Raw genomic sequence first — 17,111 nt, forward strand, 5'->3', positions numbered from 1 at the left:
GGAGGAGGAGTATAGGGACCTAATCAATGACTTTGTTAAATGGTGCGACTTAAACCACCTACACCTGAACACCAGCAAAACCAAGGAGCTGGTGGTGGATTTGAGGAGGCCCAGACCCCTCATAGACCCCGTAATCATCAGAGGTGACTGTGTGCAGAGGGTGCAGACCTATAAATACCTGGGAGTGCAGCTGGATGATAAATTGGACTGGACTGCCAATACTGATTCTCTGTGCAAGAGGACAGAGCCGACTATACTTCCTTAGAAGACTGGCATCCTTCAACATCTGCAATAAGATGCTGCAGATGTTCTATCAGATGGTTGTGGCAAGCGCCCTCTTGTACCCGGTGGTGTGCTGGGGAGGCAGCATTAAGAAGAAGGATGCCTCACGCCTGGACAAACTGGTGAGGAAGGCAGGCTCTATTGTAGGCATGGAGTTGGACAGTTTGACATCTGTGGCAGAGCGACGGGTGCTGAGCAGACTCCTGTCAATCATAGAGAATCCACTGCATCCACTGAACAGGATCATCTCCAGACAGAGGAGCAGCGTCAGCGGCAAACTGCTGTCACCGTCCTGCTCCACTGACAGACTGAGGAGATCGTTCCTCCACCAAACTATACGACTTTTCAATTCCACCTTGGGGGGTAAACGTTAACATTATACAAAGTTATTGTCTGTTTTTGCCTGCATTTTTATCACTCTTTAATTTAATATTGTTTTTTGTATCAGTATGCTGCTGCTGGAGTATGTGAATTTCTCCTTAGGATTAATAAAGTATCTATCTATCTATCTATCTATCTATCTATCTATCTATCTATCTATCTATCTATCTATCTATCTATCTATCTATCTATCTATCTATCTATCTATCTATCTATCTATCTATCTATCTATCTATCTATCTATCTATCTATCTATCTGTTTATATCAATGTATCTGAGTGGGGAATCACAGCAGAAGCTGATTGGAAAGAGAATTATCGGTACACAGCATGAAGCAGACGCTGACTCAGCCACGGCAAACTGCTTCAGAGACTTTCCTGTACCCCGTGACCCTGTGTTCGGATTCAGCGGGTTGGAAAATGGATGGATGGATGGATGGACTTTCCTGTACGGACTTCGCGGTTTAGAAAAAGTTTCATCCCAAGAACTCTAAACGCACTCAATCAGTCCATCAAGTGCTCCTTGTAGAACGGTTTACTTATAAGTACAATTACTTCACTGTAAACTTGCACTACAGTTATAATATTGCACAACTTGCGCCACTTTATAAAGCGCGTATTTACATATGATGACAATATCATTTTTAAGATGAAATGCAGCAAAATATGTTGATTATATTATACAGATAAAACTTTAACTTCATTTAAATAATCTGTATTGTTAATAATTCAACATGTGAGGACACAGTGCCGCAGCGCTAGCTAGTTCATGGATTGTTCCTGCATTGCGTTGTATTATTGCTGGTGCTGACGCGACACTGGAAGGATAGACGGATAGAATAATTAAACATGTACTACGAAAATATTTCAATGTTCCTTAAAAGTTTTGAAGAAACGGCGTTCTAAGCTTACAAATGGCTTCACATCTATTACATAGCTGATTGTGTGGCGATTGGGTATTTGGAGAAAGAAAAGTAAGGAAAGGAATTGGAGGTTAGTACGTTTGAAAGAGACAGTACTTCTGTAATAAATTGTTTAATCGAAGGTCGCGCATGGCGCAGCAAGCCTCTTGCGTGAGATATGAACAATCACTGTGCCACCGTGTTCCCATGTTTAATACCATGCTTTCATTCCTATCATCATGAAAATGATATCACGTATACATCTCAGTATTTTAATTATTCAGAGAGCTGTAATATCATGAATGTAATGGATTATGTGTCCTGTCGGAGAGAGAGAAAGTCTGTTTAAGAAGCAGGTAGTGATTCACACACATAGAGCACATAGAAGATCAAATACAGAACAAAGCATTCAACGTGCTACTTTAGTTACAATGAGTTTTGAGAAACTAGTAAATTAAACGATTTTAAGATGAAGTTTATGATGTTCTACTTTAATGGCAAAATAAACTACGTGATTAAAGTGGAAATTTCGAGATTAAAATTGACATTTCGTGCTTTTTTCCCACTGTGTGCCTATTTTTTTTGTCTGTACCCTAATAAGCTTTCATATGACACTCAGACGGTGGGCTACGACTCGTCTTTTTCACGGTGACTTTGATATGTGACTTCTTTTTTATTTCGGGCACTGTGCGACTTTGTGAACTTGAGCTTTCAAGTTTCCCCGACACTCTGTCACTCGATCATCCTCCTTGTGTTGATTATATCACTGTTTAAACCAACAAATAGTACGTTTTTCCTTTGCCTCCACTTGGTATTCGCTGAAATTCTTATATTTTCCCCCATTCCTTTCCCATTGTCTTTTCACAGAAGGTTGAGCTTAAGAGCTATTTATATTGATTTGCATATTCAAAGAGGCGTAATTCTGGGAGGAGTTGGGGCGGGACAGAAGGCGCATGCACGTGCGTTACTTTTCACGCTGATCAAGATTTATGTAGCGGAAGAATGTGGAAGTTTGCGTACGTACAGATTCCTGCATCTGGATTTTTCTGTGCGTACGCACATTCCCGCTTTTGTGCTTATGCCATGTTATAGTGTGAGTTCTACGCACAGCGTTATACACGAGGCCCCTGCTGTTCTAAATCCACTGAACATATCACACCTGTTCTCTCTGTACTTCACTGGCTCCCTACTAACTACAGAATACAATACAAAATCCCGCTCTTAACATTTAAAGCTCTCCACAGCCTCACTGATCTCCTCCAGACTGACACTCCTCTCACTCACTAAGATCCTCATCTGCAGCTCGACTTTCTGTACCGCACATCAGACTCAGTGCTATGTGAGCTCCAGCATCTCTCATTGTGCTCCTCAACTCTGGAATTCTCTTCCCTCTCATATACGTCAGCTCGATTCAATAACACATTTTAAAACTACCCTCAAAACTTATCTTTTCAAACTGGTATACCAATTGTGAATTTTGCACTGTTACTGCCAGTTATCTTTGTTTGTCTTTCTTTTAACAGTGAAATGATCCACTCAATGACAAAAATAAACAATTATATTATATAGAAAATTGGCTTAATAATTTCTTAAAACATTTCACTTATTCCTCTCTCAATCTCTCTTTCTCTCATACACGCGCACAAACACACAATATAGCTACTTACTGTAAATATATACAGGATATGATCTAAAATCCTTGAAACTGAACCATCTTATAGCTTTTTCCGTGTGTTGCCACTCTGTAATTTGAGAGTATTCAGTCTGGCAATATGGTGCAGCCTTAGTTTGTGGAAGACAAACACAACTAAAGACATGAGCATAAAATGATGGTTGTCAATTTCAAACTGTGTTTCCTCAATGTGCTCCTTGAGAAAAAAACACATCATCTGAACCAATCTCAGCCCAAACAAACTGTTTGATTAAAGATACACTGACAGCTTGCCCTAATGTCGTCTGTCGCATAACACGCTCAGCTACTTTGACCACCTTGACTGGACCCTCAGAAGGAATCATCAAACTTCCTTTGTTTTTAATGTGAGCGAGTGGTAGCTTTGATCATGTGATGCCAGTACAGCATCTGTTACCAAACCAGCACGGCACACATCACAGGACAGCTTTCTCATAATCCCGTCTAAGGTCTACATCCCACTGCTTCCTGAGGTTGATTTCTTTGGGAAACTTTCAAAGTTTAAGAAATGTTAACAGCTAACAACAATCTACATAGTTAATGACTAAATATGTTTAGTCAAAACGTTGTTTGGAGGCTCACTTGAGCACATAAATGCATAGTTTTGCTAGCTTAGCCTGGCATAGCTAAAGTTAAGATTATAAAACGGGATTTTCTAATTGCCAAATATAACCAAACCAATTGTTCAGCCTTACCTATGAAATGTAATCCCTGTGATCTGGTTTGGAGCGTACAGCAGTTTGTACAATCCCAAGCAGCACATGTGTGAGGCATCTTTATCCATTACTTCACTCCACAGCAGTGCCACTCGCAATATGGCGGCGACGTTGACCTACAATGCTGCTGGTCATGAGGCATCTAGTAATTCTATGTCTATGGGGCAGACGCTCCGAAGACAGCGAGTGTAGTGGTACAGTCCAGGAACACAGAGAGACAGAGAGACGGGAAGTCAGATTGAAATGCAAGCGAGTTGGGAAAAAGTGAAGAAATGAGCGAAAAGCAAAAAAGAAGGAGCATTTGACTGCATTTCAATGATATCTGAGACTGCAAAGCTGAGTGCAGAATTTGTAAAATGAAAATATCTGTTAGAGCAGAAGAGCAGAGCAGGGTCAACACCAAACCTGCACAGACATCTAAGAAGCGCCCAACCATCCGTGCTGCTGAAGGAGAGCTCGTCCTCTCTCCTCAGGTTGACATCCTCTGACCCTGGAAAAGTGTTTTGAACCAAGAACTTCTGCTGCAGCATCCATTGCCTTACCAAAAACTGCAGGTATATCATAGCCGTCTGACACTCAAACCAAAATAAGCACATTTATTCCTAAACAAATGACAACAGCCAGACAGATAAGTGTCGATGAGGAGCTGGCGAAAATGATAGCCAGTGATTTTCAGCCATTTTCATTGTGGAGGACAAAGGATTTAAAACCTTTGTCCAGGCCTAAAACCCCATGTATGTTCTCCCCAGTAGAAAAACCTCATCCCAAACAATTATTCCAGGACTATATTACACGGGACGCCATGGTGGTACAGTGCAGTAAGGAGACCTGGGTTCACTTCCCGGGTCCTCCCTGAGTGGAGTTTGCATGTTCTTCCCGTGTCTGCGTGGGTGTCCTTCCACAAAGACATACAGGTTAGGTGCATTGACGATACTAAATTCTCCCTAGTGTGTGCTTGGTGTGTGTGTGTGCCCAGTGGTGGGCTGGCGCCCTGCAAGGGATTTGTTCCTGCCTTGTGCCCTGTGTTGGCTGGGATTGGCTGACTGACTGACTATATAACACGGAGCATGCATTGTGGCGAGACCGGGTCAAAAAAACTTCACAATTGACAACTGACTTCACAACTGACAACTGACTGCCAGACATCCAGAGTGACCTGCTCATACGTGTCTGTCACTTGTCACTTTATTGGAAACTTTAAGATGACATCCTGCCTTCTTGACTGTTGTGAGTTTACTGAGAGACGTACTGCAGAAAACCTGTCAGAGGAGCTGCTGAGAGTGACAAGTAGACGGGCCAGTGTCGTGCTGTCTTACTGTATATATACTGTATGTCACGTGGAGAGGCCTGTCCGCTGTCAGCAGACATCAGATATCAAGTGCAGTCCTCTCTCTCACCGTTAGAGGGCACTTCTGGAATCGCTAATATGTCACTTATTGTTTAGAAATAAGACGTGATAGTATTCTTAGGAGTATTTATAATATTTGTAATTTGATTTATATTATTATAGAATGGAATAATTTAAAATGTGGAAGTATTAAAATAACTAAGAAATTTCATGAAATCAAAAGAAATGTTTGAATTTTACGTATATTTTATCACATGGATTTTAATTTGAAATGTGTAACATGTGTGATGATAAAAAAATATTAGTGATGCCTTAGTCTGATTGAGACTTGAGCACTTCTGCCAATAGTGCATTCCCAAATTAAAATTTAGTGTTCTTGGGTGGATCTCAATATAATCAAAAATCTGGAAATGTACATAAAAAACTTGGGGGGGGCATCACAAAAACTAATATGAACAAATGGGGCACACATGGAAAGCAGTTGAGAAACACTGCATTAGACACATGAGAAATTAAAGTTGGCACAGCTTCTCTACTAATAACATGTAAGGGCAGGGAAAAGGGGGATGAGAAGAAGAAGTTTCACTGTGTCCTTCACGCCATTTCACCATCCACAGGGTTTATTGTGTTATTCCTTACAGATTCACACAGCATGACCTTAATGTCCACTGGATTGTCACTCCAGAGTCTAAATATGTACCCCCCACCCCTCCACATTACCTTGTACTGCAGGTTGGCACTGATGTTCTGAATTGGACCAGTTGGGGTGACATTCCTTAATGGTCTCTTCACAACTTTATTTAACTCCACAGCTTAATGTGTTAAATTTAGCAGTCACTTCTGCTGCCGCACAGATCCACTGTCCTCCATTCATTGTCCATGTGGACTTTTATCCCTTCTTCCAATATACTTTTTGTTTTCCTCCAGCTACTCCAGTTTTTCTCCAGCATCCCTACATGTTGATTTGGTTGACTGGCAGGGACTCTAAATTGGCCCTGTATGACTGGCAATGTGGGTTTCTTTAGGTCCTGACCTTCAATGGACTGGCACACTGTCCACTGCTGATCCCTGCCTCATGTCCAATGCTCCCAATATCCATTTATCAGAAAATTTGTACCCGGCGTAGAAAGTGCTTGTCATGTATATTTCTATTTCTGGACAAACTAAACTTTCCCAGTGTCATTTATTCAGCTCATTCTTTATTCTCGATGTCCTCTTTCTGTGTTTTTGTGGCTTACAGACTCACACTAACCAGTTTAGCGACACCTAATGTACTAAAGTACTAAACACATCAAGTCCAGACCACTGGGGTGCATCTTTAGTTCAGAGGAATTGAGCGGAACACAACATGTCACTCAACACTGAGCAGTCCAATCAAGACACTGGTGAAGTGACAGACGTGACAGTCGAGTAAGGACAAGTGATTTAGGGAGTGCCGTCCTGACCTAATGGCCTCCCCACTGGTTTACTGATTTTGTGCTTGTCTGCTTTTGTTGCTCCCTCATTGAATTGCTGCATATTATTGAAAACTAAAATCCCCATCTAAACCCCTGCTGACTGCTCACTAGTATGGAGAGAAAAGGCAGAGTTTTGTTTCACAAACTGATTTTCATTCTAAAATTTGTTTTGCATGCAATTTCACAATTTTAAAATAAAATAAAAAATCTGTTTAATAAGCTTTTTAATTTCTTTGTTAGGGGTGGTCAATGTTGTATGAGGCTAAAAGCAAGGGTTAATGGTCTCTAAAGGTTATTCTAATATCTTCTTCATTGATCACTCACTATTCTAATGCTGTTACTCCAATTCTTCATATTTCCTTCCACGTGTCTCCACACACTTTCATGTTCCTCACACACTGCCTGCACACACATCCTCGCCAACAGTTTTGCTTTACTTCATTCATATGGTGACCAGAGTTAACACCATCAGCGCTCACTCTCCAAGACTACGTCTAAACCAGTAACCTTTCCAAAGCTCCACAGGAGTCACACTACCAGGCTTTACCAAAGATGAAGAACCAACATAATGTGTGCATGTAAGTGCTATCTGTTTGCACCATATTTATATGCATTTTCCATACCTTCCCAACTGTTTTGTTCTGATTGGAGGTTGTAAGTATTTACTCTAAGACCTGTGAATTCTACATTTTTCCAGTTAATGAGACCACCATGTCAATACGCCACACTGCACATTGGTGAATGACTACCGGACTGATGTTTTTGTGGATGTCAGTAAGACCAGAAGAAGCCTTTGTGAAGAAATCGTTACATACAGTAACAAGATCCAAGTAAGAGAGACACTTCTGCAGTATTTAACACCTTCTCTCCCTTTCCCTGAATTTCCAGAAATTTCCCCAGCTGTGGAAAACATCCTGTGTGGTCACAGTGCCAAAGAAATGGCATTCCAGTGACCCAGAGGACTTCAGACCAGTTGCTCTTATTTCATACATCATGAAGACCTTTGAGAGGCTGGTCCTAAAACAGCTATGGCTTCTCGTTTCAGCACATCTGAATGGTCTGCAGTGTCTCAATCAGACACATATCAGTGTGGAGGATGGTGTCGCCAGTCTGCTCCACAGTCCTACTCTCACTTGGACAAAGCTGGCACCACAGTCACAATCATGTTCTTGAATTTCCCCACGCCTTTATCACCATTCAGCCTTATTGACTAGTGAAAAGTCTAAGGGCTATGCATCATGAGACCCCCCTCAGTCTCCTGGACTACATGAACAACAGACGAGAGTTGTTGAGATTCAAGGGCTGTGTGTCAGAACTGGTGGTGTGTAATACTGCATAATGAAAATCACCAGCAGTCACCGACTAGAAGATATGCCTTAAATCTCGATGTTAAAACTGCAAACAAACTAAAAATGGTATTTCTCTGAATTGATCATCAATCCTATGAGTACCCATAGTGAAGATCTTGGAGGGTTGAATCCTCAACCTCAGGTCATTGACTCAAAACTGTACAATAATTTAAAGGCGAAACGCCACAAAAATCTAAACTCAAAACTTAAATAGACAAAGCAAGATTTGTCAGATAATCAGACGACGTACCGTCTCCAAAATCTAGACACTGAGCCATTAAAGCGGTCAAAGTGAGAATAAGCCTGAATTTATACTCACACACAGAAACTGATTAACAATTCAATCTTCAATCTTGGATTCTGCCTCATGTGTGATGAACGGTGTAAGGCCGAGCGTCAGTGATGTGGCACTTAATTCTAGGGAGACAACAGTGCAACACGTCCTAGCAACACAGACAAGAAGGATAAAGCTACAAAATGGCAACAGGCCACACTTACAATTTAGCAATAAAAAACAGTTTATTAATTGTTAATTCATTATTAACACCAAATGCTCATGTATTAATAATCTCTAATGTACAAGGCCTCCAAGAACTCTGAGTAAAGAAGAAGAAAGAAGCAAACCAAAATGTCAAGAACGTTCACATTGTAACAGGCCTGGCTCATCTTTGATTAACTCTGCTGGTTATCAGATGAAATGCAGAAAGCAAGCTGATGAAATGTCGGCTAACAGGAGCACCGCAGAACAATCCCACCACTCAGGTGAGTCCTTCTGAATGAAGACAGACCAGGGAGGGCAGCTGGCTTTGTTTACGTCTTACAAGTCTGTCCTTCTCAGAATGCCATCCACTTTGTGCTCCAGTCCCAAACTCCAAATGTGCTACGGGGTGCAGTGGGGTTCCCGATCTGGAAGTGGCACTCTATACAGGGCTGATGAATGGTGACATAAAAATCAACAAAGTGATTGATCACAAATGACCAATGTACCCATTTTAGATAAGTCCTTGTTAGAGTCAAGCTATACTCACACATTTGAGAACATCAACGACATGAAATGTAAAAAGAGTGTGGCCAAATAATGAAACATAAACTAACAAAATACAGAAAGTCCAAGCAGAGTGAACCAACGCCGAGTAGTGAGGGGCCAAATGTGACCTTCAGTGGTGGGGGTACAGAAGGGGCCACATCTGCTTGTTGGAGTTTTCTGACAAGTAAATGAAGCCGAAGCTTTGTGTAGCTGACACTCTCTCAGAGCAGAGCTTTCTAATCGTCCATCATGCTGTTGGAGTTTATTGAGCTCCTGTGGCCTCCAGCTTGTATTCTCGACGTGAAGAAACGTTGTCTTGGGTAACAATATGAAGAAGGCGCTGAACTCAAACTGAAACCTGAACCAACACATTTGGAGTATAGAGCGTCCTTCACACACCACCCCAGGATATACTGACATGGAGCAAAGGAACATTCGTTATATTTTTAGGTTAATTTTTCAATTTAACAGCTGGGGCAGCAGAGATCCCAGTGTGTTTCTGCTTTGTCTTCCCTTTTTCTCTTATATATCAGAAAATAAAATCAGTTCATTTCATTTTCATTGTGTTCTGCATTCATTATGGTGTCCCATTTCTCATAAAATTATTAGTCTTTTTTTAAATAATATTCCTTCTATACATTAATTGATATTCTTCACAACTGTGGTCCCCCGTGCTAACCCTAGCATGCTGTTGTGACACTCTCTTCGGGGCTTAAACATTTCTCTTTGAACCCTGAATGTTTAATTTTATTTGTATTTAGATCTGTTTAAATTCCCACTTTTGGACTCACCCTTGACACACAGCCGATGAATGTGTTTGGTTTGTAAAGACTCTTATCATTTATAAATGATAACCTAAATTAGTGTAAAAGTCTTATAAAGCCTCTCTACATTGGTCTGTCATGTGACGGCTCTCTTTTTAGTCTCCTGTCCTCCTCGACTGTCCCTCCCCAATATCTGATTGGACAGCATTGGCTGTCAGCTGATGTCACTAAATGACTTCTTCATTATCAGGGTTAAGAACGGCTGTCTACACTCAGCCCAGGCGTCAGCCATCAGATGACATCCCAGAGATGGTACAAGTTCATTGCTACTCAGATAAGGCCCCATCTCCAAAGCTGCGAAACAAAAATATTCCCCTCATGGTTAGTGGCACCTCCTGGTTGTTGGCACTGCACTGTGGATTTGATTTGACTTCTCCATTTTTTATTATTACATTTAACTTTTTCAGTTGTGTTCTGTGGTTGAAGTTGTTATCACCACACAGTACTGTTGCTACCTCATTCTGTTATCTGGTGTTTGTATTGTTCACCATCTTATGTCACAGCACTGGTGCAGAGATGATCAGTCCCTGTATGGCTGACGTCCTGGCAGTACAGTTTGAATCCTTCATGAAATCTTATGTGTTGCTGATGATGGCTGATCACTTTCAACATTCAGAACAGCTAAGAGGCTTACCACAAGTAAGCCAGTCATTTATGACAATGAAGGCCACTGCTGTCTGAAAAGCGTTAACTGCATTTAGGACAACTAATGAGGTTTTTTTCTTGCACCTATAGGTTGATGAAGAAGCTTCTTGCTGTTTTTGAAATATGTGTTGTATTCCAGTGTGTTCCTTCCAGTGTGAATTCATACGTGGCACTGAGGTTACCTTACATCTACAACCTGTTTGCCACTTTCAGTGTTTTCTCCACTATTCTTATGTACTTATTAACTACTTTAAATGGGAGTCCTTTACCTCATTCAGAAGATTTATCTTCAGCGTTTTTGGTTGAGGAGCGAACAGAAAGATCATTTGTCATTCCTGGGACAGGCTTTACTCCAATATGACTTTGCGTGTGTCTCTGAAAACTTTCTCTGGAAGAGTACCCTTTATCACATTCAGAACAGGTGTACTGCTTCTCTCCAGTGTGGATTATTCTGTGGCACCAAAGTGTGGTTTGACGTGAGAATCGTTTGCCACATTCTGGACAGCAATAAGGATTCTCTCCAGAGTGAATTCTCATATGATCTTTAAGATTCATGCTGTCTATGAACAGCTTGCCACATTCAGAACACCTTTGTTTCTTACCAGAATGAATTATTTTATGTTTGTGAAGAGAACTGTTATATGAGAATCACATTTGACATTCAGTACAAGTATAGGTCTTCTCTCCAGTATGACTTCCCCTGTGATTATAAAGAGAATTAAGGCATGAGAATTGTTTGCCACATTCCAAGCAACTGTGAGGTTTCTATCCGGTGTGAAGTCTGATGTGACCCTGTAAGGTACTTTGTTGTTAGAACTGCTTACCAGATTCAGGACAACAATAAGGTTTCTCTCTAGTATGAGTTCTGATGTGGCACTGAAGCGAGTATAAATCTAAGAATTGTTTCTCACATTCAGAACAGCAATGAGATTTTTCTCCAGTATGGATTTTGCTGTGTTTATAAAGACTGTTCTGGGTTGTATAACATTTGCCACATTCAGAACGTACATACAGTGCATCCGGAAGGTATTCAAAGCGCATCACTTTTTCCATATTTTGTTATGTTACAGCCTTATTCCAAAATGGATTAAATTCTTTTTTTTCCTCAGAATTTTGCACACAACACCCCATAATGACAATGTGAAAAAAGTTTACTTGATATTTTTTCAAATTTATTAAAAATAAAAAAAATGAGAAAGCACATGTACATAAGAATTCACAGCCTTTGCCATGAAGCTCAACATTGAGCTCAGGTGCATCCTGTTTCCCCTGATCATCCTTGAGATGTTTCTGCAGCTTCATTGGAGTCCACTTGTGGTAAATTCAGTTGACTGGACATGATTTGGAAAGGCACACACCTGTCTATATAAGGTCCTACAGTTGACAGTTCATGTCAGAGCACAAACCAAGCAGGAAGTCAAAGGAATTGTCTGCAGACCTCCAAGACAGGATTGTCTCGAGGCACAAATCTGTGGAAGGTTACAGAAAAATTTCTGCTGCTTTGAAGGTCCCAATGAGCACAGTGGCCTCCATCATCCGTAAGGGAAGACTTTTGAAACCACCAGGACTCTTCCTAGAGCTGGCCGGCCATCTAAACTGAGCAATCGGGGGAGAAGAGCCTTAGTCAGGGAGGTGACCAAGAACCCGCTGGTCACTCTGTCAGAGCTCCAGAGGTCCTCTGTGGAGAGAGGAGAACCTTCCAGAAGGACAACCATCTCGGCAGCAATCTACCAATCAGGCCTGTATGGTAGAGTGCCCAGATGGAAGCCAATCCTTAGTAAAAGGCACATGGCAGCCCGCCTGGAGTTTGCCAAAAGGCACCTGAAGGACTCTCAGACCATGAGAAAGAAAATTTTCTGGTCTGATGAGACAAAGATTGAACTCTTTGGTATGAATGCCAGGCGTCACGTTTGGAGGAAACCAGGCACCGCTCATCACCAGGCCAATACCATCCCTACAGTGAAGCATGGTGGTGGCAACATCATGCTGTGGGGATGTTTTTCAGCGGCAGGGACTGGGAGACTAGTCAGGATAAAGGGAAAGATGACTGCAGCAATGTACAGAGACATCTTGGATGAAAACCTGCTCCAGAGTGCTCTTGACCTCAGACTGGGGCGACGGTTCATCATTCAGCAGGACAACGACCCTAAGCACACAGCCAAGATATCAAAGGAGTGGCTTCAGGACAACTCTGTGAATGTCCTTGAGTGGCCCAGCCAGAGCCCAGACTTGAATCTGATTGAACATCTCTGGAGAGATCTTAAAATGGCTGTGCACCGACGCTTCCCATCCAACCTGATGGAGCTTGAGAGGTGCTGCAAAGAGGAATGGGCGAAACTGGCCAAGGATAGGTGTGCCAAGCTTGTGGCATCATATGCAAAAAGACTTGAGGCTGGAATTGCTGCCAAAGGGGCATCGACAAAGTATTGAGCAAAGGCTGTGAATACTTATGGACATGGGATTTCTCAGTTTTTTTATTTTTAATAAATTTGCAAAAAAATCAAGTAAACTTTTTTCACGTTGTCATTATGGGGTGTTGTGTGTAGAATTCTGAGGAAAAAAATGAATTTAATCCATTTTGGAATAAGGCTGTAACATAACAAAATGTGGAAAAAGTGATGCGCTGGGAATACTTTCCGGATGCACTGTACAGTGGAACATCTGGTCACGACCGTAATTTGTTCCAAAACTCTGGTCGCAACCCGAACTAATTTCCACAATAGGATTGTACGTAAATACAATTAATCCATTACAGACCGTACAAACTGTATGTAAATATATTTTTTTTAAAGATTTTTTAGCACAAAAATAGTTAATTATACCATAGAATGTACAGTGTAATAGTAAACTAAATGTAAAAACATTAAATAACACTGAGAAAACCTTGAACAGAGAAAACTAACATTGCAAGAGTTCACGCTACGGCCTTAGTGAACTGCTCGCTGTAAACACTTTTTTAATGAGTTTTAGGCACTGGGAAAAAAAAGAAAATTTGAAAAATCCTTAATTTATACAAAAACTAACCACAAACAACCAAGAGAACTAACCTTGCATGAGTTGAGTTCTGGCATGAAGGAAGTGAGGAGGAAGCTGGGTGGAGAGGAGGTTACAGTTTTGAGGGAGAGTGCCTCTGTGCAATGGAGAGATGTTCTCCTTCAGGTGTTTTCTCGGGTTTCTGGTGTTTTTAGCTGTTTAGCTGGTGGATCAGACTTCGCGAAATAGCTATCTAATGTAACTTGCCTTTTCCTACGCATTAAAATTTTTCGGAAATGCGAGACAACATTGTCGTTCATCATGTTTATCACTCTGTTCGCAACCGCTTTGTCAGGGTGGTTCTTCTCGAAAAAATCCTGGCACTCGTTCCATTTTTCCATGACGGCTTTAATTGCATCACTTTTTAGAACCGCCCTTTCCTCTTCTTCCCCTGAGGACTGATCCTCGGTGAGCAACTTATGCTGCTCCTGCTGGAGTTCAGTGAGTTCCTCTGTCGTCAGCTCCTCCTTGTGATCCAGGACCAGCTCCTCGATGTCCTCATTGTCCACTTCAAGACCCATGCTCTTGCCCATGGACACAATCTCATCCACAACAGGAAGATCAAATCTTTCTAAATCCTGTTCAGGAACGCATTCAGGCCAAAGTTTCTTCCAGGCCGAGCTCAAGGTCAGGTATGTGACATCTTCCCAGGCTTTATCGATGAGGTTGATGCAATGAACGATTTTAAAATGGTTCTTCCAGAACTCTTTCAGGGTCAAAGACGTCTCCTTGGTCACATTGAAACACCTGGCGAATAGTCCTTTAGTGTACAGCTTCTTAAAATTTGAGATAACCTGCTGGTCCATGGGCTGCAGAAGAGGTGTCGTGTTGGAGGGGAGAAACATGACCTTAATAAAGTTGTACTCCTCGACCATATCGTCAACCAAATTTGGAGGATGTGCCGGTGCATTGTCCATCAGAAGAAGGCATTTTTCAGGCAGATTACTCACTTTAAGATATCGCTTCACAGCGGGAGCAAAAGCCTCGTGCAGCCATTCCAAAAACAAGGTCCTTGTTACCCAACCCCTCGTGTTTGCCCTCCACATCACGGGCAGTGTGGCTTTGTTTAAATTGTGCTGCTTGAAAGCACAAGGGTTCTCAAATTGGTAAACGACTAGCGGCTTGATTTTTACATCTCCACTAGCGTTAGCACACAGCAAAACGGTTAACCTGTCCTTCATTGGTTTATGGCCGGGCATAGCCTTCTCTTCCTGGGTAATGTAGGTCCTCTTCGGCATCCTATTCCAGAACAATCCAGTCTCGTCACAGTTGAACACTTGTTGCGGGATGTAGCCTTGGTCCTTCACGAATTTTGTGAACATTTTAACAAAATTTTTTGCAGCTTCAGCGTTGGAACTAGCAGCCTCTCGATGCTGTAACACACCATGAATGCCACTTCTCTTGCGAAAATTTTCAAACCATCCTCTACTGGCTTTAAATTCCTCACCTTCGCCACTCGTAGAAGGATAGTTTTGCAGCAAATCGCAATGAATCCTCCTGGCTTTCTCGCATAACATCGCCTCGCTTACGCTATCCCCTGCAAGTTGCTTCTCGTTCAACCACACTAGCAACAGTTTTTCCACATCTTCCAGCACTTGAGGCCTCTGCTTGGTTAACATTGTAACTCCTTTTGCAACATCAGCTGCTTTAATGGCCTCTTTCTGCTTTAGAATAGTCGAAATCGTAGATTTTGACTTCTTGTACTCGGCGGCAAGATCAGTAACACGAACGCCACGCTCATACTTTTCAATAATTTCTTTCTTTAATTCAATTTCAATTTTCTTCAAACCTTTCTTCTCACCAACACTACCACTCTTCACTTGCTTAGAGGCCATTGTTAATTGCAAATTTAATGCAAAAGCACAACATTTTTTTCCATTATGAATTTGGATTTCTTTCTCCACTTGCTGTTGATCAGTTTTGATGGCTTCTGTCTGTGTTACTCCAGCAGCAGAAAGAGAACTGCACTGCAAAAAGGCTGCTGTCAGGTTCTCTGATCCTCTTGCTGATTTCTTCATACCTTTCTCTTTGTATTGAGGAGAGTGCTGACCAAATGAAGGTGGAGAGAAGCTGTCATTCTTCTGTAAATCTGAAATAACACAAACATTTTAATTATTGTTTTTCCTTGACACCTTTATTCAAGATGACTCGCAACTTTTGAGACACAATTGGTTACATTTCTCTTGTTTTTCCAACTGGAGCACAGACAGGTCATGTGACTTGCTCGTGGTCACATGGTGCCAATAGCTGAATTTGAACCTGCAACTTCAGGGTTTGATGTCCAAATTCCTAACCACTACCTGCCTTTAAAATAAATGAAACAGTACAAGTAAAGTGGTGGCACACTGGTTGGAGTTCGTTCCTCACACTGATGTGCCATTTATGGTCTGGCCACTCCGTGTGTGGTCTTTACATGTTCTGGTGCTGTCTGTTCAATTTCTCCACCTTTCTCTCATATGTGAAAGACAGGCCTGATCAGATCATTCGATCACAAATCAAAATCAGTCAATTTTCACTTCAAATGACTTGACTGATAATCAGCAAATTAGCTGATCTTAACATATGATGTTGAATGATAAAACACATGCAAGACAAAGTTCCAACATTACCAAAATACAGAAACACGTCCTCACCAGTCAAACAGTTTGATTGCCATCCAACAAGAGATAAAAAATTTGTGGTTTGTAATATTTGTGCAAAATGAAGTCAGTGATGGAGGATTCTCTGCTAACACTTCCAACAATACAAACCTTATTCAGCATCTGAGAAGTCAACACAGAAGGGACTGGTGTGAAGAACAAGCTGTTCAAAGGCTTAGGGGACCAGCAAACTTAGTCTAGCTCAGTCGCCTACTCTCACTCGGCCTCCAATAATGGCAGCAATTAGAAAACTCAACCTTATAATACTGACAGCAAGAACACCAAAGACTTACTGTGACAGCAAAAACAGTGGAATTCGTAAGCCTGGACAACCAGCCACTTTCAGTTCTGGAAGATGTCACCTTCTGGATCATTTAGATCCACAATTCCATCTGCCAGTGAGTGTTTGATGACTTATTTATTTGTTTAATTCATTTACCAGGCATTAGATGTTTTAACTAAAATCCCTTTTATTAGCTTTTCAGTGAATGTGTAAGTAGATGGGAGGAAAGGGATACAGAGTTTTACCGAGCTGGTACATAAATATAAATCGTTATCAAGTGGACGTCGATTAGTTAGAAATTGCAATCAGCCCTCTTATTTGCTTGTTGGGTAGAATGGTACGAGCGTAGTTTTTAGACCTAACTAAAATAATCCTAATTATGCATAATAAGCATTGAGTGTGAATAATCAATAAACAGTTATGAATTCTGTAACAGATATTATTATCATAATGATTTTCCCCCAAATTAAACAATGGTACAAGGACACGTATTTCAAAGATGACTGCAAATCTCAAACACATAAACTACTTAGTGC

The 17,111-nt window shown here is 41.3% G+C and overlaps 2 protein-coding genes across 2 annotated transcripts in view; both read right to left on the reverse strand.

Annotated features, from left to right (window-relative positions):
- Positions 1-17,111, reverse strand: part of LOC114641540 (tigger transposable element-derived protein 1-like) — a 769,935-nt gene that overhangs the window by 627,259 nt on the left and 125,565 nt on the right. The window contains exons 3-4 of the mRNA XM_051927830.1: positions 13,668-15,742; positions 10,375-11,320 (exon numbers count right to left, since the gene is read on the reverse strand). Coding sequence (XP_051783790.1) covers positions 13,776-15,742 — 1,967 coding nt within the window. The 3' untranslated portion in view covers positions 10,375-11,320; positions 13,668-13,775. The remainder of the gene's footprint in view (positions 1-10,374; positions 11,321-13,667; positions 15,743-17,111) is intronic.
- The window catches only part of LOC127527844 (gastrula zinc finger protein XlCGF7.1-like), a 196,757-nt gene that overhangs the window by 63,544 nt on the left and 116,102 nt on the right, over positions 1-17,111 (reverse strand). The gene's annotated exons all lie outside the window — the stretch shown is intronic.

This window comes from Erpetoichthys calabaricus, chromosome 5, assembly GCF_900747795.2.
Source record: "Erpetoichthys calabaricus chromosome 5, fErpCal1.3, whole genome shotgun sequence".
NCBI classification, from domain to species: Eukaryota; Metazoa; Chordata; class Cladistia; order Polypteriformes; family Polypteridae; genus Erpetoichthys; species Erpetoichthys calabaricus.